We start from the raw sequence: 27,732 nt of genomic DNA, 5'->3' as shown, positions 1-27,732 counted from the left end.
AAAAGTCAGCATGGACCACGGAGTGGTAGGGCAGCAGCTGAGGAGGGAGGGACGGAGGAGCCAGGCACCCAGAGTGGATCTGGGGGAAAGAGGTGGAAAAGTGACAGAGGGAAGACAGCCTCCAAGCCCAGAGGCAGAGAGACGGAGGAGGACAGGTGAGCAGAGGCACAGAATGGAAAGAGAAGTGGAAAGAGACCTGCCAAGGGAGACTCGGAGAGAGGGAAGCCAGGGTGGAGGAGTTCTGACAGAGACAGGGATCTAAACAGAGACATGCTGAGAGTAGCCTGGGTTAACAGCAAAGACAGAAGTTGGACAGAGTCAGAGAGGGGCCCAAGAGACACAGAAAATGGGGGCTCAAAAGCGGAAAGACATCTCCAAGAGACAGAGACTGGATGGGATGGGGACAGGGCGAGGGCCCACCAAAGGCAGGCAGAGGATGAAGCTCAGAGGAACAGGAAGAGCCAGTCTGGGACCAGGACGGAGGCTTAGAGACAGCAGGGGCACGGACATACCAGGGGCCCGGGGTAAGTCAGAGCCCAAGTAAGAGCAGTCAGCCCAGTAGGACCCACAAAGCTGGAGGGCTGGGGGTGGCAGTGAGCTATGTACCCAGAATAAGGGGTGAGAAGAGGTGGAGGTGAATGGACACTGAGGAGATGGAGGGCGCAGAGCAGGCCCCTAGTGGGGGAGGGTACTTGCCAGTCCGGAGAACGGGGAGAATGTGGTGCCCCCTGCCAGGCGACACCAAGCCCAGCCTTCCAGGACCCAGAACCCAGCCCAATCCCCGCCCTGCAGACACTCACGGATCCTGGTGGGACGGAGGGCTGGGCTCCCTCGAGGCCCGAGGACCGACAGCGGGAGGTGCTCCGGCGCTGGGTGGCGGTGGGGCTGGGCGGGGGGAGAGGGCAGTCCACAGGGCCCCCTCCCCCGCCGCTGGTGGTGGCCCCCAACTAATCCAAAACGGTGGCTCCACAGGAGCAGGGAGGAAGGACAGGTGGAAGAGGAGAGGGTGGGCCGGGGAGGGGAGGAAGGGGAAAGGAGAAAATGGAGGAGAGAAGGGGAGCGAGGAGAGGGGGAAGGAGCAAATGGAGGGGAAGGAGAGAGGAAAGGAGGAGAGGAAGGTGAAAATGGAAGGGGGGGCACAGGCAAAGCCGGGGGAGGGGGAAGCTGGCCCGGGAAAGGGCCCCCGCCCCCTCCCCTAGCCGGGCCGGCCTGGGGGGGCCACAGGGGGCGAGGACTGGGTGGAGAAAAGGAAGCCGGCCATCAGGAGAAGTGGGGGAGGGGAGGGCCTGTTGGGGGAGGGGGCCGCCCCCTTCCCCCCTCCCCCCTGGAGCCTGGGCCCTGCCCTGGTTGAGGCAAGGGCCCGGAGTCCTCAAGCCCTCAGCCCCCACGGGAAAAGCATGCTGGGGGCGAGGAGAGCCCGGGAGTGGAGGGCTGGGGAGGACGGAGGGCTGGGAGACCCAGAGAGGCCGAGAAGGGGGCAAATGAGGTGGAGAGATAGGGAGGAGGGAGAGGAGGATGGAGAGGAGCAGGTGGAAGAGAAAGGCGGAGGAGGGTGGGGTGTCCCAGGGGCTCCCGGTGCTGGGTCTCAGTGGGAGGGCCTGGCCACAGACTCCTGGTCCCCTGTGAGGAGAAGCCGCCGCCGGCTCCAGTCCCCAGCTGGGCCTGCCTCCCAGCCGCTGGCTGCCGCCACCGCTGCCGCCACCGCTCAGTCTCCCCTCCGAGGCCGCCGCCTGCCTGCCCGCCTGCCGCCCGCGCTGGGTCCTGGAGCGCGGGGCGGGGGGGTTGGGGGGGTTGTGGGGAGAGAGAAGAGGGAGGGAGGGAGGGAGGCAGGGAGGAGGGCGGGCAGCAGGAAGGGAGGGAGGCAGGCAGTGAGCGAGTAGGGAGGGGAGTCGGGGGAGGGGGAGCCCGTATTGGTTGGGGATAGGGGCCCCCCCGCGAGGAGAATGCTGATGAGAAGAAGGAGCTGCATTGGATGGAGGGCCCACCCCCGAGCCACCCCCTCTACCACCCCATGCCACCGCCCTGCCCAGACAGCCCTGGGCACAGGAACCCACAGAGATGGGAGGCAAGGAGACCTGGGGAGAAGGCCACTGAGATGAGGGGAGAGGGCTACAGAGATGAAGAGAAATGAAGAGAAGAGAGACAGCCATCAAGACTGTCCAGAGAAGTGGGCTGAGGCCCATAAACCCCACAAGGACAGGAAAAGCCCAGGGATAAGAAAGAAAGGCCCATGGACACAAGGGAGCAGCCTGCAGAGACAAGCAAAAGGATCTCGGAGACAAGGGGCAGTATGTGGACACAGAGACCTCCTGTGAAGGAAAACAGGGGAGAAGCCAGAGACACGAGAGAGGCCCCTGAAAACAGAAAGCACTCCTCGGATATGGGGAGCGGTCCACAGGGGAGGGAGAGAGCCAAGGAGAGCCGAAGAAGGTCACAGAAACAAGGGAGGCCTACAGACACCAGGGGACCACAAAGACAAGGATGTGGCTCATAGACACAAGAGAGCCACTGAGGCAGGAGCTGCCAGCCTGGAGATGCAGGGCAAGCTTCTCCCAATAGAAATAGCTCTTATAGAGGTGAGGGGATGGGTGGTGAGTATGGGAATTCCCTATAATGCACAGAGAAATCCTTGGGACCCACAGAGATGAGTGGGTGGAGAGAAGGGGCCCTCATCATCTAGTCGCAGGAGCAGAGAGGCAGTGGGAAAGGTGGATGGGAGAAGGACAGGGAGCTGGAGGGCAGAGCCAGGAGAAGTGGGAGACTCCTTCCCAGGGAACACTCTGCAGCCTCTCAGAAGGAGCTGAGCAGGGCAGGGGGATGGAAGAGAGAAGCGACACAGATCTTGGAGTGGGGGTGGGTGGTGCATGGCTGGGTGGGGGGGGAAATTTGGGGGGAAGAAACATGACAGTTGGCACTGAAGGCTGGGCCCGTGACTCACCACCACCCCCGATGCTCGTGATGGGGAGGAGACACTGACACACTCACGTGCAGCCCACAGCACATGTGACCGCATGCCTCGAACACACAGCTGGCACATGGCAACTCCTGGACCACATGCCAGTCTAGCACGGGAAGCCCTCTGCAAGCTGGCATGTGGGGCATCCTGGACACACATCTGACACATATATCTGACACTGAAGGACCACCAACTTTGCACACACCTCCTTACCCTACTTGGTCAACATCTACACCCACCCCTCAAATACCACACTCAGCTCCAGCCAGGCCTAAAAGCCCAGGCTCACACCTGCCTCTGGGACTTTGCTTATGCAGGACTTCAACACAGAACACCATCCTTTCGACTGCGGCGGTGGCTCATTCCTGTAATCCCAGCACTTTGGAAGGCCGAGGCAGGTAGACCACCTGAGGTTGGGAGTTCAAGACCAGCCTGGCCAACATGGCAAAACCCCGTCACTACTAAAAATACAAAAATTAGCCAGGCCTGGTGGCATGCTCCTTTAGTCCCAGCTACTTGGGAGGCTGAGGCACGAGAATCGCTTGAACCTAGGAGGCAGAGGTTGCTGTGAGCCATGATCATGCCACTGCACTCCAGCATGGGAGACAGAGCGAGATTCTATCTCACAAAAAAAAAAAAAAAAAAAAGAATGACCACCATCCACTCTAAATTCAACCTCAACCTGTCCCCGAAATCCTAGCTAGTCCTGTGCTACCACCTCCAGAAAGACCAGTCCAGGCCTCAGCTTATTCCTATATCATCTGGAGAGAAGAGAGACCTATACAACCCAAATCAAGTTGGGAAGTCCAAGCAAAAGGCCTGAGAAGTTACCTGGATCCTCAGATTTTCTTTTTTCTCTCTTTTTTTTTTTTTTTTTTTTTGAGATGGAGTCTCGCTCTGTGGCGTGATCTCAGCTCACTGCAAGCTCCACCTCCCGGGTTCACGCCATTTTCCTGCCTCAGGCTCCTGAGTAGCTGGGACTATAGGTGCCCCCCACCACACTCGGCTAATTTCTTTGTATTTTTAGTAGAGATGGGGTTTCACCATGTTAGCCAGGATGGTTTTGATCTCCTGATTCGTGATCTGCCTGCCTCGGCCTCCCAAAGTGCTGGGATTACAGGTGTGAGCCACCATGCCCAGCCAGATTTTTTCTTTTCTTTTTTTTTTTTTTTGAGATGGAGTTTTGCTCTTGTTGCCCAGGTTGGAGTGCAATGGCGCCATCTTGGCTCACTGCAACCTCCGCCTCCGGGGTTCAAGTGATTCTATTGCCTCAGCCTCCTGAGTAGCTGGGGTTATAGACATGCACCACCATGCCCGACTAATTCTGTATTTTTAGTACAAACAGAGTTTCTCCATGTTGGTCAGGCTGGTCTTGAACTCCTGACCTCGGGTGATCGGCCTGCCTGGGTCTCCCAAAGAGTTGGGATTGCAGGCATGACCCACCGCACCCAGCCTGATCCTCAGATTTTCAAGTGGGGAAAAGGAAGTTTCAGCAGGAGCAAGAATCTGCCCAAGGTCACACAGCCTGTCAAAAACTGAGCATGGCTTCCACTTCTCTGGCACCTACCCCAGGTGATTTTGCCCTAAGGGCAAATCCAGACTGCTTCGAAGCAGGCCAAGCCTAGCTTTAGCTCACTAATTTCCACCAGCTCTTTCCTTTACTTCTTGCATTCATCCCTTCAACATGGAACCACTTGAATTTCCCACCTGCCAGGCAGGTGAGCCTGGGGGCCAAGAATGGAGACCTTAAGGTCAACTCCTGGGTTGGAATCCTGACTCTTCCTAACTATGGGAACTACGACGAGTTACTTTTCTGGGCCTCGATGTTTTGTAAAGTCAGTATGACAGTTTCTCCCTTACACGATTGTTGAGAGGATTAAACTGAATAATGCTTGTAAACACTGAGCATAATACCTAGCACGTCATAATACACTCGAGATGTTAGTTATTATCATTAGGCTCCCGGAGACACTAATAAAAATCACAACTGGCCAGACACAGTGGCTCACACGTGTAATCCCACTATTTTGGGAGGCCAAGGCAGGAGGATGGTCTGAGCCCAGGAGTTCTGAGACCAGCCTGGGCAACATGGTAAGACTCTATCTCTACAAAAACAACAACAAAAAAAAAAAAAAAAAAAAAAAAACAGGCACGGTGGCTCATGCCTGTAATCTCAGCACTTTGGGAGGTCAAGGTAGACAGATCAACTTGAGGCCAGGGGTTCAGCACCAGCCTGGCCAACATGGCAAAAACCCATCCCTACCAAAAAATATGAAAAATTAGCCGGACATGGCAGCACATGCCTGTAATCTCAGCTACTCAGGAGGCTGAAAATTGCTTGAGCCTGGGAGGCAGAGGTTGCAGTCAGCTGAGATTACACCACTGCACTCCAGCCTGGGTGACAGAGCTACACTGTCTCAAAAAAAAAAAAAAAAAAAAAATTAGGAGCTGGGCACAGTGGCTCACATCTGTAATCCCAACACTTTGGGAGGCCGAGTTGGGGGTGGATCATCTGAGGTCAGGAGTTTGAGACCAGCCTGGCCAACATGGCAAAATTCCGTCTTCACTAAAAACACAAAAATTAGCCGGGAGTGGTGGTGTGTGCCTGTAGTCCCAGCTACTCGGGAGGCTTAGGCAGGAGAATCACTTGAACCCAGGAGGTGGAGGTTGCAGTAAGCTGAGATCATGCCACTGTACTCCAGCCTGGGCGATGAGCGACAGAATCCCTGTCCAGAAAACAACAAAGCAAAACAAAAAATTAAATTAAAAAAATAGGCCAGGTGCAGTGGCTCACGCCTACAATTCCAGCACTTTGGGAGGCCAAGGCGGGTGGATCACGAGGTCAGGAGATTGAGACCACCCTGGCCAACATGGTGAAACTCCGTCTCTACTAAAAATACAAAAATTAGCCAGGCATGGTGGCAAGTGCCTGTAGTCACAGCTACTCAGGAGGCTGAGGCAGGAGAATCACTTGAACCAGGAGGTGGAGGTTGCAGTGAGCCGAGATTATGCCATTGCACTCCAGCCTGGGTGACAGAGCAAGACTCCATCGTCTCAAAAATAAATAAAATAAAGAGTAACTCCTAGATGTGTTTTACTCTGTGCCTCACAACAACCATGAGATGAGTTGTGATTAGCCCCATTTCACAGATTAGAAACTTAGGCTCAGGATAGTTGACTTGCCCTAGAACCAGGATTCCAATCCGGGAATCTTTTAACTACACAGGCCTGCTGTTACGGAATTTAATCCATGAGAAGGTTAGGACATCTAATGACTAAATGACCATAGCAAAGCTGATGAACTGGTTCCAGGTCTCACCGTGAGACATATCCCATAGTGGCTTTTGGCATCAGGTAGGTAAATAACAGTTCTGAGAGTGAGTTTCCTCAACCGAGAAACTGAAACTCCTCTGTGCTTGGGTTCAGGGAGTAGGTCTGGAAACATTTCTTTTTTTCTTTTAGATGGAGCCTCACTCTGTCGCCCAGGCTGGAGTGCAGTGGCGCAATCTCGGCTCACTGCAACCTCGGCCTCCTGAGTGCAATCAAATCTTGTGCCTCAGTCTCCCGAGTTGCTGGGGCTACAGGCACGAGCCAGCACACCCAGCTAATTTTTGTATTTTTAGCAAAGATGGTAGTTTCACTAGGTTGGTCAGGTGGGTCTCGAACGCCTGACTTCAAGTGATGAACCCTCCTCAGCCTCCCAAATTGGGATTACAGGCGTTAGCCACGGCGCCCTGCCTGGAAACGTTTCTAACAATACTAGGGCAACTCCCTCCCAATGCCCTGAGGGGCGCAGGAACAAGGTGAGTAGAATGGCCAGAGCCCCTTAGACACATGGGGCCCCGCTCTCGAGGTGTAAGGGTCAGAGTCACCCCGGAAGGAGGTGGAGTGGAGTCCGCCCGCTAATGGCTCACTTCCTTCAGGCTCTCACCCCGATTGTCCTTCAGGTCCTCTACCCGCCACATTCCCTGTTTCTTCCAGTGAAAATTGCCTGTCCTTGCTTCTTCTTTTTCTCCATATCCTCGCTTTCCTTGCTTCCCCTCTGACATTTCTCCTCTCTCCACTTCCCAAAAGTCCTCTCGGTCTTTACCCTGTTTCTTCCTGTCGTCTTCATTTCCCTCCTTTTAATAAAGTGAGTCTGGAGCGTTGGTTTCCCTTTTCTCCCTCCATGTGACTGGTGCTGAATGCAGTTTGCCCTCGCCCCATCACGCTAAGTGGTTTCACTTTCTCCCTCTGACCCTAGGGGAAACCACAAAGGCTCCTGTGCCTCCATTCCCCAGCTCCAGCCCTCGGAGTGCCGGGTGCCTCAATTTCCCAGGATCTTTTCCTCCCTCTCCCTGACCCCAAAGCTGATTCCCTCATGGCGTCCCCAAGATGGCGCCCGCGGCCGCGCTCCGCCGCCTGACGTCATCGCACCGCCCTCCGCTCAGAGTTGCCCACTGGAGCCGTCGGAGGCGGAGTCAAGGAGGAGGAGGAGCATCCTCTAGGGAGGATTAAAGGGGCGGGCACTATCCACCCGAGGGCTGACCGGTGAGGGAACGTCGCTAAAGGATTGGTTGGGCACTGCGGGGAATATCGATGCTCCTCACTATTGGCCCAAGCCTCAGAGACCTGAGCGTCGACTGGCCGAACGGCAGGGCCCGAGCGGGCGATGATTGGTTGCGTCTGGCCGTCCGTGCGGCGGCCGAGGAGGAAGGTGGGAGGGGCGTTGCTGAGGGTAGCTGGGGGCGAGAGTGAGGCTACGGAGCAGGCGAGAGGCGACGGCGAGAGCTAGAGCAGGCGCAGCGTTAGGGTGGCCGTGCAAGGGGAGTCGTGGCCCGGGCCCGGGGCGTGCGAGACGGCTGAAGCAGGTGAGCGCGAGCGGGCGCGCAGAGGCTAGCCGGGCTGCCCTCCCTGCCGCCGCGGCCTCCTCTCTCCAGGCCGCCTGCGCACTGAGGGCCTGAGGGGGTGCGCGCCGGGCAGTTAGGGCGGAGCGGCACTAACGGCCGACCGGGCGCGCGGGCAGCCAGGCGGGGGCCGGGCCGGAGCGGCAGGTGGGGAAGGGGTCTGGAGTCGCGTGCGGGGCTGAGTGAGGCAAGGGGTGGGGCTTGGGCTGGGGCTTTGGCGGGGCACCTGGGCGGGAAGGGGAGGCCTCAGAGCTGTCCCAGAAGGGCTCCGCCGCTCCCCAGGGTTTGGGGTAAAGGACTTGGTGGTGTGGCAAGTCCAGGACGAAGGGGCTGGGCCGGTTAGAGGCACTTGGGTGCCCAGTGAGGGGCTTAGGGTGTGAGAAAGATAATTAATGGAGGGGGAAAATATCTAGTTCTTCCTGGAAAGAATTGGGGCAGTGAGAGGGGTTTTGGTGTGAAAAGATATTAGGAAATCGATATCCCCAAGGGAGCGGTTTAGAGCTAAGGAGGGGTCCAGTTGTAACGGACGGGGTTAAAATAATGTGAAGAGGCCTTAAACCATATGTCAGGAGGTTGGGTACCCTTGGAATACGTGGAGAGGGGTGTCTGTACTAAGAAGGGTTATGTGTATTTTAAAAGGATGTTTGGGTGTCCCTGGAATGAGCCGGGAAAGGTAGTCTTTTTTAAGTACAGGTAATTAGGCCAAGGTGAAGATGGGATTTGGTTATTGGAAGGGGAGGAAGTAGAGTGGGAGAGATCTGTGTGCTAAAGTGACGAGTGCCTGGGAATTCCTGGCATGAGACTGAGAGGTTGCTAAGACGTTGGGGGTCTGAGTACCCCCAAAGTAGTAGGCTAGTGAGAGGAGCTTGAGTGTGAGGAAGAGGGGTCTGTCTGCTGGAGTAGGGTGGTGATGGGGGTTCTGTATGAGAATAGGATGTCCGGGTATCCCTAAAGGGGATTTGGGCAGCAGGAGGGGTGTGTGTAGAAGGAGCTTAAGCCGTTGTGAAAAAGACGGTCTGGATATCGCTGGAATGGGTTAAGAGTGCGTGTGGATCTTTACACAAAGGAGTTATGTTGTTACGAAGAGGAGGGTCTGAGCATCCCTAGAATGAGTTAGGGTGGGTTGGGTCTTCTCGCAAATTAAAAAAGATTGGGTTAATAATGTGAAGGAGGATCTGGATATTCCTGAGATGGATTTGCTGGGGCAGAGGGAGGTCTGTTTGCAAGAGAGGCATAGGTTGATATGAAGTGAGGGTATGGGCGTCCCTGAATGAGTGGCTGTGTATGAATAGGAAGGGTTTAAATCAATGGGAAGAGGGGACCTGGGTATCCCAGAGGTGATTAGAATTGTCTATTTGGTCTTGGTACAAAGAAGAGGTGATGAGTGTAAAGAGTGGAAAGATACCCTGGAGACAGGAGTTAGGGTGGTGGAAGGGTCTAGGTCTGAAACAGGGAGGAGTAGGCCTTTGTGAAAATGGGTCTGGGTAAGGCCGGGCGCGGTGGCTCAAGCCTGTAATCCCAGCACTTTAGGAGGCCCGTCTGGGAGGCCGAGACGGGCGGATCACGAGGTCAGGAGATCGAGACCATCCTGGCTAACATGGTGAAACCCCGTCTCTACTAAAAAATACAAAAAACTAGCCGGGCGAGGTGGCGGGCGCCTGTAGTCCCAGCTACTCGGGAGGCTGAAGCAGGAGAATGGCGTAAACCCGGGAGGCGGAGCTTGCAGTGAGCTGAGATCCGGCCACTGCACTCCAGCCCAGGCCACAGAGCGAGACTCCGTCACAAAAAAAAAAAGAAAGAAAAGAAAATGGGTCTGGGTATTCTGGATAGGGGGTTAGGGTTGGAGAGAGCCTTGATTTGTAGAAGAGTTTAAGTAATTAAACAGGGCTGGGTATCATGAAGTGGTTAAGGTGGGCAAAGTCTGGGTGTGGAGATGGGTTAGGCCAATGTGAGAAAATCTGATTGGGGGGAAGGGATATAGTTTGACATGAGGAATCCAGGCACTCGAGGAAGAGTTGGTGGGTAGCAGGGGAGTTGCGTGTGAAGGGGAGGGGTGGCACCGTGTACAGTGCTGAAAGTGGAGTGGTGGGGCATTGGGCAGTTTGAGTGGTCTGGGTGTAAAAAGAAGTCTGAGAACCTGGGAGAAGGAGCAGAGGTCATGGGAGGGGTGTGGCTGGGAGAAACAGGTGGGGAAGGCCTATATGGGGTTTCAGTTGGGTACCTTGGAGAGGAATGGGGTGACATCAGTTGGTAAGAAAAGAAGTCAGTGGAAGGAGGTCTGAGTGGAGGTTCCCATGTGCTGGGCCTAACTGTGGGACCCACTGTGAGGTGTGGGAGATGAGGGGACTGAACAGGTTACAAGGATCTGGTGGGTGGAATTTGATGCAAGTTGATATAGAGGTGAGACTGGGTAAATTCCTGGGGAAGGAGATTTTGTGTTTGGTGTTTGTTATGTTGAGGGAAGGAAGGATTATTAGGAGGGAAGCAGAATTTTAAAAATCGAAGGAAGAACTTAGAGGGGGCGTAGATCTAAGGTATTGGGAGTGGAGAGTGATAAAGGGAAGAGCTGAGGAATCGGTGACCTAACTGGTTTGTCCCCACTGTCCCCTCTTCCAGCCCAGGGCCTTGCAGCCGCCATGACTGAGGAATCAGAGGAGACAGTCCTGTACATTGAGCACCGCTATGTCTGCTCTGAGTGCAACCAGCTCTATGGATCCCTGGAAGAGGTGCTCATGCACCAAAACTCCCACGTGCCCCAGCAGCACTTTGAGCTGGTGGGCGTGGCTGACCCTGGAGTCACTGTTGCCACAGACACAGCTTCAGGCACGGGCCTCTATCAGACACTTGTGCAGGAGAGCCAGTACCAGTGCCTGGAGTGCGGTCAACTGCTAATGTCACCCAGCCAGCTCCTGGAGCACCAGGAGCTGCACCTGAAGATGATGACACCCCAGGAGGCAGTGCCAGCTGAGCCACCACCCAAGGCACCACCCCTGAGCTCCAGCACCATCCACTACGAGTGTGTGGATTGCAAGGCTCTCTTTGCCAGCCAGGAGCTCTGGCTGAACCACCGGCAGACACACCTCCGGGCTACACCCACCAAGGCTCCTGCCCCTGTTGTCCTGGGGTCCCCAGTTGTTCTAGGGCCTCCTGTGGGCCAGGCCCGAGTGGCTGTGGAGCACTCATATCGAAAGGCAGAAGAGGGTGGGGAAGGGGCTACTGTCCCATCTGCCGCTGCCACCACCACTGAGGTGGTGACCGAGGTGGAGCTGCTCCTCTACAAGTGCTCTGAGTGCTCCCAGCTCTTCCAGCTGCCAGCGGATTTCCTGGAGCACCAGGCCACTCACTTCCCTGCTCCTGTCCCCGAGTCTCAGGAGCCTGCCCTGCAGCAGGAGGTGCAGGCTTCGTCACCTGCAGAGGTGCCTGTGTCTCAGCCTGATGCCGCGCCAGCTTCTGACCACAGTTATGAGCTGCGCAATGGTGAAGCCATTGGGCGGGATCGCCGGGGGCGCAGGGCCCGGAGGAACAACAGTGGAGAAGCAGGCGGGGCAGCCACACAGGAGCTCTTCTGCTCAGCCTGTGACCAGCTCTTTCTCTCACCCCACCAGCTACAGCAGCACCTGCGGAGTCACCGGGAGGGCGTCTTTAAGTGCCCCCTGTGCAGTCGTGTCTTCCCCAGCCCTTCCAGTCTGGACCAGCACCTTGGAGACCACAGCAGCGAGTCACACTTCCTGTGTGTAGACTGTGGCCTGGCCTTTGGCACAGAGGCCCTCCTCCTGGCCCACCGGCGAGCCCACACCCCGAATCCTCTGCATTCATGTCCATGTGGAAAGACCTTTGTCAACCTTACGAAGTTCCTTTATCACCGGCGTACTCATGGGGTAGGGGGTGTCCCTCTGCCTACAACACCAGTCCCACCAGAGGAACCTGTCATTGGTTTCCCTGAGCCAGCCCCGGCAGAGACTGGAGAGCCAGAGCCCCCAGAGCCCCCTGTGTCTGAGGAGACTTCAGCAGGGCCCGCTGCCCCAGGCACCTACCGCTGCCTCCTGTGCAGCCGTGAATTTGGAAAGGCCTTGCAGCTGACCCGGCACCAGCGTTTTGTGCACCGGCTGGAGCGGCGCCATAAATGCAGCATTTGTGGCAAGATGTTCAAGAAGAAGTCTCATGTGCGTAACCACCTGCGCACGCACACAGGGGAGCGGCCCTTCCCCTGCCCTGACTGCTCCAAGCCCTTCAACTCACCTGCCAACCTGGCCCGCCACCGGCTCACACACACAGGAGAGCGGCCCTATCGGTGTGGGGACTGTGGCAAAGCTTTCACACAGAGCTCCACACTGAGGCAGCACCGCTTGGTGCATGCCCAGCACTTCCCCTACCGCTGCCAGGAATGTGGGGTGCGTTTTCACCGCCCTTACCGCCTGCTCATGCACCGCTATCATCACACAGGTGAATACCCCTACAAGTGTCGTGAGTGCCCCCGCTCCTTCTTGCTGCGCCGGCTGCTGGAGGTGCACCAGCTCGTGGTCCATGCCGGACGCCAGCCCCACCGCTGCCCATCCTGTGGGGCTGCCTTCCCCTCCTCACTGCGGCTCCGGGAGCACCGCTGTGCAGCTGCTGCTGCCCAGGCCCCACGGCGCTTTGAGTGTGGCACCTGTGGCAAGAAAGTGGGCTCAGCTGCTCGGCTGCAGGCACACGAGGCGGCCCATGCGGCTGCTGGGCCTGGAGAGGTCCTGGCTAAGGAGCCCCCTGCCCCTCGAGCCCCACGGGCCACTCGTGCACCAGTTGCCTCTCCAGCAGCCCTTGGAGGCACTGCTACAGCATCCCCTGCAGCCCCTGCCCGCCGCCGGGGTCTAGAGTGCAGCGAGTGCAAGAAGCTGTTCAGCACAGAGACGTCACTGCAGGTGCACCGGCGCATCCACACAGGTGAGCGGCCATACCCATGTCCAGACTGTGGCAAGGCGTTCCGTCAGAGTACCCACCTGAAAGACCACCGGCGCCTGCACACAGGTGAGCGGCCCTTTGCCTGTGAAGTGTGTGGCAAGGCCTTTGCCATCTCCATGCGCCTGGCAGAACATCGCCGCATCCACACAGGCGAACGACCCTACTCCTGCCCTGACTGTGGCAAGAGCTACCGCTCCTTCTCCAACCTTTGGAAGCACCGCAAGACCCATCAGCAGCAGCATCAGGCAGCTGTGCGGCAGCAGCTGGCAGAGGCGGAGGCTGCCGTTGGCCTGGCTGTGATGGAGACTGCTGTGGAGGCACTGCCCCTGGTGGAAGCCATTGAGATCTACCCTCTGGCTGAGGCCGAGGGGGTCCAGATCAGTGGCTGACTCTGCCCGACTTCCTCTTCAGCACCTCCATGCCCTGTTGCTGAAGGCCCTCCAGCATCCCCTTAAGCATCTGTACATACTGTGTCCCTTCCTCTTCCCATCCCCACCACCTTGTAAGTTCTAAATTGGATTTATTCTCTCCTGAGGTGGGTGCTCTGGGGTCCTTGACACACAAAAAGGTGCCCCCCCCACCTTCCACCTCTTAGCACTGGTGACCCCCAAAATGAAACCATCAATAAAGACTGAGTTGCCAGCAGTGTATAGAGTGGAATTTGGGAGTCACGGGTCTTACCTCTCATGGCTGCGTCACCAGCACCCAGAAGTGGGCCTGGCAGGTAGCAGGGACAGTACAAGCCCAGTAAACGTTTGCTGGGCTGAAGAGAATGACCTGGTGTTCATGGGCATGGCTCTCAAGCAGGGCCTTCACTTTACTGCTAGATGGAGGTAGTATGGCTCTCTTGCCACTAGAGGTCCCTGGCTCTGTGGAAAAGCTCAAGGGTGCTTGTGCTGGTGGCAGGAACTTTCAGAGAAATCAGATTCTAACACCCCTGTCCCTGACTCCTGGCCTGATATGGGCCTTGTCTCCCAAGGCCATCTGATTTTCTCCTTGATTCCCAAGAGCAAATGCAGGTAGGCATGATCTCTGGGGCTGTGGAATTAAAGGAGATTCTGAATAATATGTGTCTGGACATAGGAAGCTTCATGAGGGGTGGTGACTTGAATCCCCCTGGAGTTGGACTTTGGCTCAGCCGACAGATTTTTATCGTGAGAGATGGATTGTTGGAATGGCTGGCCAATGTTTGAACATCTCGTTAGTCTCAAGTACTATATAACAATAATATTCACACTGATTAGGTGAGAACATTTTGCAGGGAAGGAATCTCCAGTCAAAAGCATTGATGACTTTCCCAAGGTCAGATTCAATCCAGGCAGGGCAGAGCTTGAATTTAAGCCTGATTTCATTTCATTTGGTTTAATCACCCATATGCTTTTCTCTCCATTCTGCTGCCTTCTGCATACTTTGGGGAGGGTGGTGGAGACAAGATAGGAGTATGTGACCGGGGGGATGCTAAGCTGCTGTGCTAGCCTTGCTTCTGAGACGCCCTGTCCCCAGAGATTATTCCAAATCTTTCTGTTGAACTTTTTCCTTTTATTTATTTATTTTTTTCGAGATGGAGTCTGCTCTGCTGCCCAGGCTGGAGTGCAATGGTGTGGTCTTGGCTCACTGCAACCTCCATCTCCCAGGTTCAAGTGTTTCTCCTGCCTCAGCCTCCCAAGTGGCTCGGGTTACAGGCACATGCCACCACACCTGGCTAATTTTTGTATTTTTAGTATAGGTGGGATTTCACCATGTTGGTCAGACTGGTTTCCAACTCCCCACCTCAGGTGATCCACCTGCCTCAGCCTCCCAAAGTGCTGGGGTTATAGGCATGAGCCACCGCGTCTGGCCTAAAACAAAACAAATTCTAATAATCTTGTAAAATAAATAACATTTGAAAAGTTAATGTATTAGGGTTCTGTTTATACAAAAAAATACATAGTAGGTTATGTGTATGTGTATCCTACCTGTTATATGTATATAAATTATACGATAGGGCCGGGCGCGGTGGCTCAAGCCTGTAATCCTAGCACTTTGGGAGGCCGAGACGGGCGAATCACGAAGTCAGGAGATCGAGACCATCCTGGCTAACACGGTGAAACCCCGTCTCAACGAAAAAAATACAAAAAACTAGCCGGGCGAGGTGACGGGCGCCTATAGTCCCAGCTACTCGGGAGGCTGAGGCAGGAGAATGGCGTGAACCCGGGAGGCAGAGCTTGCAGTGAGCGGAGATCTGGCCACTACACTCCAGCCTGGGCGACAGAGCGAGACTCTGTCTCAAAAAAAAAAAAAAAAAAAAATACAAAAACTAGCCGGGCAAGGTGGCGGGCGTCTGTAGTCCCAGCTACTTGGGAGTCTGAGGCAGGAGAATGGCATAAACCCGGGAGGTGGAGCTTGCAGTGAGCTGAGATCCGGCCACTGCACTCCAGCCTGGGCGACAGAGCGAGACTCCGCCTCAAAAAAATAAATAAATAAATAAATAAATTATACAATAGATACAGTAAACATTGATATATATAAAGAGATTTTTATTGTTTCACTCTTCATAGACATACATAAACATATATTTTAATGTTTATATACATATAGTTCCAAATCCTAGGATTTTTTTTAAATTAAGTTCTGGGATACATGTGCAGAACGTGCAGGTTTGTTACATAAGTATACACATGCCATGGTAGTTTGCTGCACCCATCAACCCGTCATCTACATTAGGTATTTCTCCTAATGTTATCCCTCCCTAGCCCCCTACCCTCTGACCGGCCCTAGTGTGTGATGCTCACCTCCCTGTGTCCATGTGTTCTCATTGTTCAACTCCCACTTATGAGTGAGAATATGTGTTTGGTTTTCTGTTCCTGTGTTAGGTTTTATTTTTATCTTTTTATTAGAAATGGGATCTTGCTATGTTGGCCAGGCTGGTCTCAAACTCCTGGCCTCAAGGGATCATCCCATTTTGGCCTCCAAAAGTGCTGGGATTAGAGGCATGAGGCACAACACCTGGCCTGTTTTTTTCTGTTTTTCAGAGTCTTGCTTTGTGACCCAGGCTGGAATGCAGTTGCATGATCACGGCTCACTCAGCCTCAACCTCCTGGGCTCAAGTGATCCTTCTGCCTCAGCCTCCCAAGTAGCTGGAACTACATACAGGCGAGCACCACCACTTCTGCCTAATTTATTTTGTAGAGATGGGGTCTTGGGTTCTGTGTGGTTCTGACTGTGCCACCTTGAAGATGGGCCTGAAGCTAATGATCTTCCTCCATGTACTATTCTTTTTTTTTTTTTTTTTTTGGAGGCGGAGTCTTGCTCTGTCGCCCAGGCTGGAGTGCAGTGGCCAGATCTCAGCTCACTGCAAGCTCCGCCCCCCGGGTTCCCGCCATTCTCTTGCCTCAGCCTCCCAAGTAGCTGGGACTACAGGCGCCCGCCACCTCGCCCGGCTAGTTTTTTGTATTTTTAGTAGAGACGGGGTTTCACTGTGTTCGCCAGGATGGTCTCGATCTCCTGACCTTGTGATCCGCCCGTCTCGGCCTCCCAAAGTGCTGGGATTACAGGCTTGAGCCACCGCGCCCGGCCATGTACTATTCTTATGCCTCATCCCTGCTGACTTGTTTGGAGAGTTGAGGAGCTTTGCGTCTTTTCAGTCTTGCCAAAACACTGCAATGCTAACACTTCTTGTCTTACTACATATGAAACCTATCTTTCACTCATACTTTTCCTGTGCCTCGATTCCCACAGCCCTCACTATCGAATTTGCAGGATCCCAGCACCTGTGTGCCAAGCATACCTTAGAGGATGGAACAGTGTTGAGGAAACCCAACAGCCCCCCCTTTTTTTTTCCCCGAGATAGAGTCTCACTCTGTCACCCAGGCTAGAGAGTAGTGGCATGATCTCGGCTCACTGCAACCTCTATCTCCCAACTTCAAGTGATTCTGGTGCCTCAGCTCCCCGAGTAGCTGGGATTACAGGCGTGCACCACCACACCCGGCTAATTTTTGTATTTTTAGCAGAATGGGGCTTCACCATGTTGGGCAGGCTAGTCTTGAACCCCTGGCCTCAAGTGATTCGCCAGCCTGGGCCTCCCAAAATCCTGGGAGTATAGGCGTGAGCCACCGCGCCCAGCCTTACAGTGCATTTTCATTAATACCACTTCTTCCTTTCAGTGGTGAGGTCTTAGGGATCAGTCCATGGCCTGATGGCCTGCAGAAGCTGTTGCTACTGCCGAATGACAAATGGGCACAATAATTTGAGTAAGAGTTAATGTTGCTCTAAAAAGGAAGGGGGTTGGTGTGTACATTGTACCACCAGAAAACTTCAAAATCAACTCTGGTTGGTTGGTTGGAGACAGGGTCTCGCTCTCTCACCACCCAGGCTGGAGTGCAGTGGTACTATCATAGCTCACTGCAGCCTTGGCCTCCCGGGCTCAAGAGCTCCACCTCAGCCTCCCAAGTAGCTGGGACCACAGATGTACACCATTATGCCCAATTAATTTTGTTCAATTTTTTTTTTTTTTTTTTTTTTTGAGATGGAGTCTCACTCTGTCATCCAGGCTGGAGTGCAGTGGCACAATCTCTGCTCACTGCAACCTCCACCTCCCAGGTTCAAGCGATTCTTCTGCCTCAGCCTCCCAAGTAGCTGAGACTACAGGCACGCACCACCACGCCCGGCTAATTTTTGTATTTTTAGTACAGATGGGGTTTTACCATATTGGCTAGGCTGGTCTCAAACTCCTGACCTAATGATCCACCCACCTCAGCCTCCCAAAGTGCTGGGATTCCAGGCGTGAGCCACCATACCTGGCCCAATTTTGTTCAATTTTTGTAGAGATAGGGTCTCACTGTGTTGCCCAGGCTGGTGTTGAACTCCTGGGCTCAAGGGTTCTTCTTGCCTTGGCCTCCTCAATTCTAGGGTTATAGGCAGGAACCACCGCACATGGTCTGGTTTTTTTTTTTTTTTCTTTTTTTTTTTGAGATGGAGTCTCGCTCTGTCGCCTGATCTGGAGTGCAATGACGCAATCTCAGCTCACTGCAACTTCCGCCTCCCAGATTCAAGCTATTCTCTAGCCTCAGCCTCCTGAGTAGCTAGGATTACAAGCATGCACCACCACGTCCAGCTAAGTTTTGTATTTTTAGTAGAGACGGGGTGTCACCGTGTTGGCCAGGCTGATCTCGAATTCCTGACCTCAGGTGATCCGCCTGCCTCAGCCTCCCGAAGTGTTGGGATTACAGGCGTGAGCTACCGCGCCTGGCGTTTTGTTTTTTGCATTTTTTTGGTGATGTGAAAAAATGACATGTAACTCTTCTGTTAATTTATTTGACTATTTGTGAGGTTGAAACTTTTTAATGTGTTAATTGAAACTCTGGTTTTGAAGAGTCTCTTTAGTCCTCTGGGGAAGCATCCAGGGATGGAAATGGGGAGGTACTTGCTGGTTTCCTGGCTTTCTCATAGTTCTCATTTATTGAAGACAGTGTGCTGGAGCCCAGTCCTAAGCACTTTACTTAGACCATCATCCTACAACCTTGTGAGGTAGGTATTGTCCCTAATTTACAGTGAGGACACAGAAACTCACATATTGAAGGTCATAGAATGGCAGAATTGAGATTTGAATTCGGAAATAGGAATTCATCCTGAATTCAAAGACGGTTCTTTGGCAAGAACATTTGTGCACGTTTTACTTCCAAACAAACATTCACTATTTTTAAACATTTATTTTATTTTATTTTATTTTATTTTTGAGGCGGAGTCTCGCTCTGTCGCCCAGGCTGGAGTGCAGTGGCCGGATCTCAGCTCACTGCAAGCTCCGCCTCCCGGGTTCCCGCCATTCTCCTGCCTCAGCCTCCCGAGTAGCTGGGACTACAGGCGCCGCCACCTCACCCAGCTAGTTTTTTGTATTTTTAGTAGAGACGGGGTTTCACTGTGTCAGCCAGGATGGTCTCGATCTCCTGACCTCGTGATCCGCCCGTCTCGGCCTCCCAAAGTGCTGGGATTACAGGCTTGAGCCACCGCGCCCGCCTAAACATTTATTTTATTTATTATTATTATTTTTTTTAAACAAGGTCTCTCTCTGTTACCCAGACTGGAGTGCAGTGGCATGATCACGGTTCATTGCGGCCTCGACATCCTGGGCTCAAGCGATCCTCCCACCTCAGTCTCCCAAGTAGCTAGGACTAGACAACAGGCACACGCCACGATGCCCAGTTGAGTTTTCGGGGCTTTTTTAGAGAAGAGTTCTCACTCTGTTGCCCAGACTGTGAACATTCACTATTGGAACAGAAGTAAAGCCCTCCCCTCCCCAGCATACAGATCTCCAACCCCACACCCTGATGTCTTCACCACTCTTCCCAGGACAGAGAGGAGACCAAGGGAGAGCAGGCATCATTTCTCTCTGTACAGTTTTTAATTTTTTATTTTTTGATGTTTGTTGTTCAGATGAATGACACACTCAAGTTACAAAAATGGGGCCTTAAAAGAAGCACATTGTACAATGAACAAGCAGATTGGAGTTAAGAACACTGAAACGCTAACCCGCTACCACGAGAAGAGACAGGGAGGGGGTACAGGAAGGGAAGGAAGGGGCTACCAACACAGGGGTCAGACGGAACTGAAAGGGAGGCTAACTTGGTGAGGATGGAGGAAAGACAGGTCTACTCTGGGGCTGATTTCTGGATGCCAGTTCTTGGGCACCCTTGCCTTGTACTTGCCACCCCCTCCAACTTCACCCACCCCCATTCCAACCTGGTCATTCTGGGCGGTGAGAGACACCCACACCAGAACGGGCTGCGCCAATCAGGTCTTTACGAGGTAGGGTGGTCACCTTGCCCTAGTGCAGCCCTGGATTTGGAAGGTGATGGTGGCAGCAGTGGGACAAGAGGCCAGAAAGGAGTTGATCAAAGTTCAGGCCCCTGCTCTTCCCAAAGACTCCTCGCTCTTTCCCCACCCCACCACGATCCAAAGGCCCTCTATGAGTTGCCGAGAGAGGCCCCCAGTCACCCTGCAATTATATAAATAAATAAATAAATACTGAGCCCCTGGGTTTGGGGGACAGGTTGGGGGAGGGGCAGCAAGGATAGAGGATAGGAAAGAGAGGAAGGGGAGGGAGGCAAAAGGGAGGGGTCACAGACATAGTAAATAGTCGTCTCCATCCCAGCAACACTTCTCTCTGGATTTTTCTCTCCTTTTCTTGTTTGTTTAACAAGGAGCTAACAATTCAAGGACAAATACTTAAAAATATACATTATTTTTTCTTTGTTTCCGCCTTTGTCATCGTCGTCTTGCTTTGGAGACTGCTGAGGTCAAAGTTTAAACCGCATGAAGGACCTGCGGCTTGGAGTTTTTGTGTATTTTTTTTTTATTTTTATTTTTAAATTTTTTTCACTTTTTTTTCCAACGTATAAAAAGGTAGCGGAGTTGTCTGTGGGTTTTTTTTTTTTTTAAATGGTTAAATCTTTGGTTTGTTTCTTTTTTCTCTTGGAGGCCTTTATCTCTCGCACTTGCCTTTCCCACTCAGAGACCAGTGGGGGCCCGCGTGTCTCAATCTTGCTGTCTGTCTCATTCTCTCTCTCACTCAGGTCCCCCTACCCTGGGCTAGAGGAAGAGAGAGGCACCCTGGTATTCGGGTGGGTTAGAAAAACTAGTCAGGTCAAGAGGTCACCCTGACTTGGCTAGTCCCTCACCAAATCTCCCCAGGGCTTGGAGAGCCCATCATGGCCTTCTCCAGGGAGATGGGTAGAAAACTCATATCCTTCCCCTCCTCCTGATCTCAGCCCCAACTCCTACTGGGGCTTGGGTTCCCCATCCCTACCCACCCCAACACACACACACCCACCCCACCCCCCAGAAGAGAACAGAGAGAGGTGGTTTAGTTACTGGCATCAGTTTTTTTTTTTTTTTTGGCACAATGAAAAGGCCTACCATTAGGGTAGACCCAGTCTCTGTCCCTCCCTTAAGTAGGAGGTCAAGGTTGGGGAGAAGAGAAATTCAGAGGGCTCCCCACTGCTCCAATCCACTCATCTCTCCTGTCTCTCTAGCCCAGGCCCTCAGCTCCCAACCTCGGACATCTAACCTAGCCCATAGCCTAGCCTGGGGTTTCCCTCCCCATCCCCCACATAAAGCTCCCCTGCCCTCCAACTCTCTTGCTCACACACAGACACACGGACACAGGCTCTGTACAGACCACAAAATAAAAACGATGAGATAGTTTTGTTTCCCGGAGTCGAGATGGGGGACCAGAGTGGAAGGGGCAGATGGGGGTGGGGGGCATGAATTCCCCCATCACCTTCCCAACCCTGGCTCCCTCCAGTCCCCCAGCCCCTTGCCCTGGCTGGCCCCCAGCCAACGATATTTGGTTTCCTTTTTTTAACATTAAAGTTCTATGAGGTATTTGGTGCCTTATCTCGAGTCCTCGGGGAAGGGGGCCCAGGGGGGAGACCTGGGGCTCACCTGCCCCTCCCTCCCTCCTACCCCCTTCGCAATATTTGGTTTCACAGCTGTAGTTAAAGCTTGGGATTTGGTTATTTTTCCCCCTCCCAGGAATTTTTTTTTCTTGTTTTTCTTTTCCTAGGTGTGAGGGTTGGATGGGGAGGGTCCCCAGCACCCCTGGCTGCACAGGGGTCCCTCCACCAATGTCAGGGCATCTGCCCCATCCCTGCCCCCTGCTCCTCCTCTTCTCTTTGCCCCACTACCCCATACTGGGGTGGGGAGAGGTCCCAGGTGGTGGGACTTGATGGGGAGGAAGCAGGATGAAGTGGGTGGTGGTGAGTCCTGGATTTTCTTTTTTTTTTTTTTTTTTTTTCCTTTTTGGTCTAGAATCATAGTTTTTTTTTTTTTTTTTGAGTCATCTCCACCATGCCTTCCATGCTGCCTGTCTTCTCGGAGGGGGTTTTTGGTTGTAATTCCTTTCATTTTGCTCTGCTCAAATGTCCTTCCTATTTGGTCAGGAGCCCTTGGCCCCCTCTCCACCTTTGGGCTGGGGCCCAAGCCCTCTTGCCAGTCCCTTCTCTCTTCAGGAAATAAACATGGACAAACTCAGAGGTAGGGTAAGGGCAGGGAGTCATTCAGCGGAGATGCTTACATTCCGGCGAGGATGGGTCAACAAGGTGCCAGGCCCCATCATGCCAGGGGTGGGAGGGGCGGCTACTCCACCACTGCCCGGACAAGGCACCCGGAGGCCCCTGCAATGGCCGAGTCTCTGCTGCCTCCATGGCCCAGCCCAACAGTTTCATTTCCCGGGTGGGAGAAGGGAGACAAGGAAAAAAGAGAACGCTGACGCCTGGGGCTCCATCTGCCTCTCCTTGGAGTGTCCGGCAGAAAGTGGAAGCTGCCCAGGCCAAACCCCTGTGGTCTCAGGGCTCTCCCCTCTCTCTGCTCCTGCCCAGCGAGGGGCGGGGGCCACACTGTGGCTGTCAGGCCCCACCCTGATTCAATGGCTCGTGTCCTTCACTGCAACACTTTGGTTTGAGGAGAGACACAGAAAGAACAAGATTATGAGAGGAGAGAGGAGAGCAAAGGGAGAGGGAGGAGAGAGGAAGGAGGGAGAAGAGAGGAATGAGAGGAGAGAGGACAGACAAAAGAGAACCGAAAAAGAAATCAAAGGAGGAATCAAACCACCGGAAAGTTGTTAAGTTTTCCTTCATCTGTTCTTTTTGCTTTCTTACTCCCTTTTTTTCCTGTCTTTCTTTTTTTAAAGCTTTTTCAGTTGATCTGGGGGGGAGTTTGGGGTTCTTCACCCCTGTCCCTGACACCCTCTCTCAGCCCCACCCACCTGCTTCTATCTGCCCTGGCCGAGGGACAGGCCCTGCCCTAGCTGCCCCCTCCGGCTTTCCCAAAGACGACGTCCATGAGGTATTTGTGAAGAGAAAGAAGCATCCGTCCTTCTGTCCGCCTTGGGGAACAAGGGCCACCGGTGCAGGGGCTTGGCTCCACCTCGCGGTTCCGTCTTATTCTTGAAGAGTCCTCATCTTCTTTCCCGTTTATATATATATATATATATATGTATATATATATATAAATTCTTTTTTTCTAGTTTAAATTTATTGTTTGTTTCTGTTTTTTTGGTTTTTGGTTCAAAACTTTGTTGGCCTCCACAATAGCAGGAGGGCAGGGTGGCTCCCAGTGGCGTCTCTCCTCTGTCCGTCGTCAGTGGAGATGTGTCCAGGGCTGGTCAAACACAGGGTCCAGCCAAGACTTGTGGAGGTCTTGTGGGATTGGTGGCCACCACTGCACCCTCTCAGATGGGGACCACAGGCTGTGGCACTGTCCCACCACATGGACCCTGATGGGGATGCCATCTCGAGGAACCCCACCACTGGGGTGTGTGCGTGTGTGCATGTGCGGGGGAGGGAGAGGCATTCGCCAGTACCAGAGGGGCATAGGGTGGGAAAAGCAAGGTGAGTTCTCTTTTTTGGTTTCTGGTTAATGTCAAAGAACGTGAAGGATCCCACGGATAGGCACTGGAATATGAATTTTTTTTTTTTCAGGGAAACAGACAGGATGGAAAAAGACAACTGAATGCCCTCAACTGAATGCCTTCATCCCCTCTAGCCTGAAAATTCCACCTTCCCATAAGATGGGGAGGGAGTCGCTTCCAGAGCAGAGGAGGGTGACAGGGTTGAGGAGGGACTTGTGAGAGCTAGAACTTGGCAAAATGGCCTAGCCCACCTTTCAAAGGGGAAAAGAGGGAGGAACAAGGGATGAAAAGTTGTCCCCAGGCCTTCTCTTGAACTCTCCCCTGGCTGGGGGGAGGCAGGAGGTTAAAGCGAGCCCCCCTGCCCAGGTGGGGAGAGCTGGGGGCCAGGGGAGAGGGGGACACATGGTGGGGACACATTCTGTTGAGCACAATGCTAAAAATTCTGTACATCCTTTGGATGAAGCTACTGAATATTTGGTGTAAGGTTGTTCAGGCCCTTTCTCTTTCACCTTCTGGAAAAGAACATTTGGTGGGTGGTGCTGAGCCCCAGCCCATCTGCCCAGGCTGTGCCCTGTCTTCGCTGGTCCAGGGCTGGGGGCCGGGCCTAGGAAGCTGGCATCTTCTCTTTTTCCATCTGTAGCCCCCACGGGGGGAGGCAGGGTTGGGGGTTGGTCCCACAGCCAGGGCTCGGTGGCATGAGGTCTGACCTGCTGGAGGCTTCTCCACCCCTGGCTGGGGTTCTTATTTGGCGTTGTAGCAGTGAGGGTGAGCACGCTGAGGTCTGGCTCGCGACTGGTTTTTTGGTTTGTTTGATTTTGTGGGGGTTTTTTTGGTTAGTTTTTGGTTTTTTTTTTGTTTGTTTGTTTTTCACCTCTGGTTCCTTTGGGGCAGCTGGTTTCTGTTGTGATTATTTTTGGTTTTCTCTTTTGTTGGTTAGTTTATTTCCTTTTTTTTTTTTTTTTTTTTTTGGTTGGTTGGTTTTTTTGGTCTTTCCTCCCTTGTCACTCTGCTCTGAGGACCCTCTGTGTCCCCACCACTGGCCTCCTCGCCCTCTTCCCAGGTGAGGGACCAAGGCAGGGATCAGAGGAATGGGAGGGGAGGCATGGCTGGCCCTCACTCAGGTTTGGACCCTGCCTCAGGCCCCCCTGGGCCTCCAGGGGTCTGTGCGGCCACCTCGCTGCAAGTGGAGGAGGAGGAGGAGGAGGAGGATGAAGAGGATGAGGAGAGGCCAGGAGACTTGCTGGAGATGGAGGCTGCCACGGCCGCAGCTGCTGCTGAGACCAGGCCCACGCCAGGCGGGGTGCTGAGCAGGGGCAGCCCAGCATGGTTCAAGAAGAGCGGCGAGGTCACCAGGCCGGGGCTCCCCGGGGTTGCGCCAGCTGCCCCCAGCACCAGGTTCCCGCTGCCATCAAGGCTGGTAAGGGGCAGGGTTCCACCAGAGGCCAGGGCTGGCGGGGAGAGAGAGAGGCTGGGCTGGGGGCACGCTGGGCTAGGGGAGACCTTTGCCTTCCAGCGTCCTGCCCAGAGTGCCCCCCATCTCCCCATCGGTCCCACTGATCCCCATCAGCACCCCTCACACCTTCCCCAAAGGTGAGATGGGTATGAAGAGGCGAGCGATGCAGTGAGCAGGGGCGGGATGGCATGGCTGGAGCAACAATGGCAGGGCTCGAGGCCCCAGAGGATAGGGCTGGTGACGATGGGTGTGACATGAGGCAGCACGCACCTTGGATAGTGGCCAAAGGGTTGTTGCTCATGAGGGCTGGACTCAGCCCGGAGCTCAACCCCACCATTGTGCTTCTGCAAGAGGCAAAGCAGAGGCATTAGCAGGGGCAGGGACCTGCCAACATAACTGGGGTGCAGCTCCCCACCCTAGAAGCAGCAGCAACCCTGCTTCTCCCCACAGCCTCCCACTTGCACCCACTTACCCCGTGCTGGGGTTCAGGCCTGACAAGCCGATAGCCGAGTGGCTGCCTTGAGGGCTGGGGTTTGTGCTGTTGGTGGTGGCCGGGGGTGGGGGAGTGACAGAGGGGATGGAATTGAGGGGGGGCACAGCCCCGCCCCCGCCCCCACCCCCTCCAGCTGTCCGGCTGGGGTGGAGCGTCCCCACAGCTGAGGATAAGGTAGTAACTGCCAGAGAGAGACAGAGAGATGGGGTCTTCAGCTTCCACTCATCCCCCACTGAGGAACCTGGGGTCAACTCCTACTTGTCCTCTCACCCAGCTCATGCAGCATCTCCTCAGTCAGAACAGGCTTAGACCTCCCTGCCCTCTCTTCCCAGAGTGATTTCCCTGTGCCTCTGCCATGGTGACCCCTATCATAACAATGGAAGTCAAAGCAGCTGCTTCCTGCTGAGCCCTGGCACTCTGCACTCCCCGCCCTGAACCACTTTTTTACCGACTAGAAACGGGGGCGCCCAGGAGTCAAAACCCTATGGCTCCCTCTAGGGGAGGGGCGAGGGGTGCCAGGCACATTGCCACAGCTGAGGGACGGGCAACCTGGCAGGGATTGAGGGCCCAGACTCAGCCAGACTGCTGAGGTAGAAACTCCTGGCTCTGTCTCATCCCAGGGGTGCCCTTGGGCGAGTGCCTTAACCTCTCTGACCTTCAGATCCCTTGTCTGGAAAATGGGGATAATAATAGAACCTATCTCATAAAATGAGTTTGAGAATTAAGTCAGTCAATGCAGTTTACAAATAGCTTAGTACAGTGCCAGGCAAGCACTTTCTACTTTATAAATCTCCACGTACTATTTTCTAGCCTGGGGAGGGGCAATATGTTGTTGTGTGTGTGTGTATAACGTGTATATATATTACGTATATATTATGTGCATATATGTGTATATATATTATGTGTGTGTATATGTGTGTGTGTGTGTGTGTGTGTGTATATGTATATGTATATATATATATATATATATATATATATATATTTTGAGATGGAATCTAACTCTGTTGCCCAAGTTCGAGTGCAATGGTGTGATCTCAGTTCACTGCAAACTCCTCCTCCCGGGTTCAAGCGATTCTCCTGCCTCAGCCTCCCAAGTAGCTGGGATTATAGACACATGCCACCACACCCAGCTAATTTTTGTATTTTTAGTAGAGACAGGGTTTCCCATGTTGGCCAGGCTAGTCTTGAACTCCTGACCTCAGGTGATCTGCCTGCCTTGGCCTCCCAAAGAGCTGGGATTATAGGCATGAACCACCACACCAGGCCAATTTTATATTATTCTTATATATATAGTGTATAACCATACATCTAAACCTGCTGTGTCCCAGGAATAGGGAGGGGAACTCTGGGTACAAGAATATGTATATATGCATGTATGTGTGTATACATACATACACTCTTACATACATGTATTTATATCTTTTGTATGTATTACATATTTATAATAATTTTATAAAAACTGAGGCTTAGAAGGATAAAATAAGCGCTTGAATTCACACAGCCTAAAAATGACAGAGGCCAGGCACAAAACCCAAGTGCCTCACCTTTTACCAGGCCCATGCTTTTCTCATATGAAATCGTGAAGCAGATTAAAGCTGAGTTGCTCCTGTAGAGGAGGGGTGAGTCCTGCCCTCTTCCCACTGTCTCTACCATTCCCCCACCCACACTCCCCGGGCTCAGTCTTGAGGCCCATGGACACCCAGAGCCACTTGGGAACCTCAGGCTCCAGCCTGTGCCACATCCTCCCAGGCCCCCCTCATCATCTTCTGCCCTCCCTGACCTGTTGTGCTCAGACTGCTGGAAGCTTGGGACAACGGTAAGGTCCCCGCGCCCCCTTGGGGTGTGACCTGAGGAGAGAAGAAAGGAGGTATGGTTAGCCACTGCCTGCCAGCAGCCCCCGTGATGCTCCCTGCAGGACCCCACTCCTCTGTCCCAGGATGGGGGCAGGGGGCTTTGGCACAATGCTGCATTTGTATTATTCTACATGCTTTCTTCACACTTGCCCTAGCTGATCCTGAGCCACAAGCATGAAGGGCTAATTCTCCATTAAGAGCACCCCGAACCTCTCTTCTGACACCACCCCGTCTGGCTAGTCTCTGCAGGGTTGCGTCCTGTCTGAAGTGACTACACTGGAAGAGTGGCTGCTCTACATGCTCCTACTATTGTTGGTTCTGCAAAACTAAAATTCTTTTCCCTGGACAAGCAAACACCACCCTTTTACCAGTGGGGTTGGCAAGCAATGCAGCAGAGACTGATCAAAGTGACCCAGGCAGGGAAAGAGCAGATCTGAAGTGTGAGGCTAAATGGATGCATATCTTTGCATCAGGGTGTTGAGATGTCATATTACTTGATTTTCTGGGACCATCTACCAGCTTCCTTCTTGGCCACCCCACCTCCAGTCTCACCTTTGCATCAGCCCCAGAAACCTCACTAAATGTGTGGTTTCTCTCCTTCCCCAGCTTAAAACCCCTCCTTACCTCCTCACTGCCCATGGTTCAAGTTCCAGTTCTTCACTGTAAAGCTTGGGGTACATGCCCCCACCCCTTCCCCAACCTCATTCATATAAACTGCAGCACCAACCACACTAAATTGCACTGGAGTTTCTCAAATTGGGCTGGGCAC

At 53.6% G+C, this 27,732-nt stretch overlaps 3 protein-coding genes and 1 pseudogene across 26 annotated transcripts in view; 1 reads left to right on the top strand and 3 right to left on the bottom strand.

Annotated features, from left to right (window-relative positions):
- The window catches only part of GRIK5 (glutamate ionotropic receptor kainate type subunit 5), an 82,265-nt gene extending 74,864 nt beyond the window's left edge, over positions 1–7,401 (bottom strand). For 3 of the 4 annotated variants that reach the window (XM_033198105.1, XM_033198120.1, XM_033198131.1), the window contains exon 1: positions 801–929. The gene's annotated coding sequence lies outside the window, so the exon portion shown is untranslated. Of the gene's footprint in view, positions 1–800; positions 930–7,046 lie in introns of those variants that run through there. The other variant, XM_033198110.1, reaches the window with a different exon arrangement.
- Positions 7,402–7,646: 245 nt separating this feature from the next.
- ZNF574 (zinc finger protein 574) lies at positions 7,647–13,426 on the top strand. Of its 6 annotated transcripts, none has more exons than XM_033198032.1 (2): positions 7,647–7,806; positions 10,459–13,426. In XM_033198032.1, exon 2 carries the CDS (start codon positions 10,479–10,481, stop codon positions 13,167–13,169), a length of 2,691 nt encoding a protein of 896 aa, XP_033053923.1. In that variant the 5' UTR covers positions 7,647–7,806; positions 10,459–10,478; the 3' UTR covers positions 13,170–13,426. The 6 variants fall into 6 exon arrangements, with proteins under 6 accessions (XP_033053923.1, XP_033053931.1, XP_033053961.1 ...); XM_033198040.1 differs by lacking the exon at positions 7,647–7,806 and adding an exon at positions 7,886–7,989; XM_033198070.1 differs by lacking the exon at positions 7,647–7,806 and adding an exon at positions 8,004–8,024.
- Positions 13,427–20,177: 6,751 nt separating this feature from the next.
- On the bottom strand, positions 20,178–22,427 carry LOC117075559 (annotated as a pseudogene). Its single transcript, XR_004434053.1, has one exon. The product of XR_004434053.1 is annotated as an uncharacterized LOC117075559 (transcript).
- POU2F2 (POU class 2 homeobox 2) overlaps positions 20,635–27,732 on the bottom strand; it is a 46,484-nt gene continuing 39,386 nt past the window's right edge. For 8 of the 15 annotated variants that reach the window (XM_033197924.1, XM_033197950.1, XM_033197958.1 and 5 more), the window contains 4 exons: positions 26,891–26,957; positions 25,090–25,291; positions 24,888–24,961; positions 24,135–24,612 (listed from right to left, as the gene is read on the bottom strand). In XM_033197924.1, coding sequence (XP_033053815.1) covers positions 24,278–24,612; positions 24,888–24,961; positions 25,090–25,291; positions 26,891–26,957 — 678 coding nt within the window. In that variant the 3' untranslated portion in view covers positions 24,135–24,277. Of the gene's footprint in view, positions 24,613–24,887; positions 24,962–25,089; positions 25,292–26,890; positions 26,958–27,732 lie in introns of all 15 variants that reach the window. The other 7 variants (XM_033197988.1, XM_033197990.1, XM_033197980.1 and 4 more) reach the window with 5 other exon arrangements.

The sequence above is a fragment of the Trachypithecus francoisi genome, unplaced genomic scaffold (assembly GCF_009764315.1).
Source record: "Trachypithecus francoisi isolate TF-2019V2 unplaced genomic scaffold, Tfra_2.0 Contig01705, whole genome shotgun sequence".
Taxonomy (NCBI): domain Eukaryota; kingdom Metazoa; phylum Chordata; class Mammalia; order Primates; family Cercopithecidae; genus Trachypithecus; species Trachypithecus francoisi.
This window is presented reverse-complemented; position numbering and strand designations above follow the sequence as displayed.

Bases quoted from the DNA above. Each gene is read 5' to 3' on its own strand.
- ZNF574 (XM_033198032.1), top strand. From the start codon at position 10,479: ATGACTGAGGAATCAGAGGAGACAGTCCTGTACATTGAGCACCGCTAT.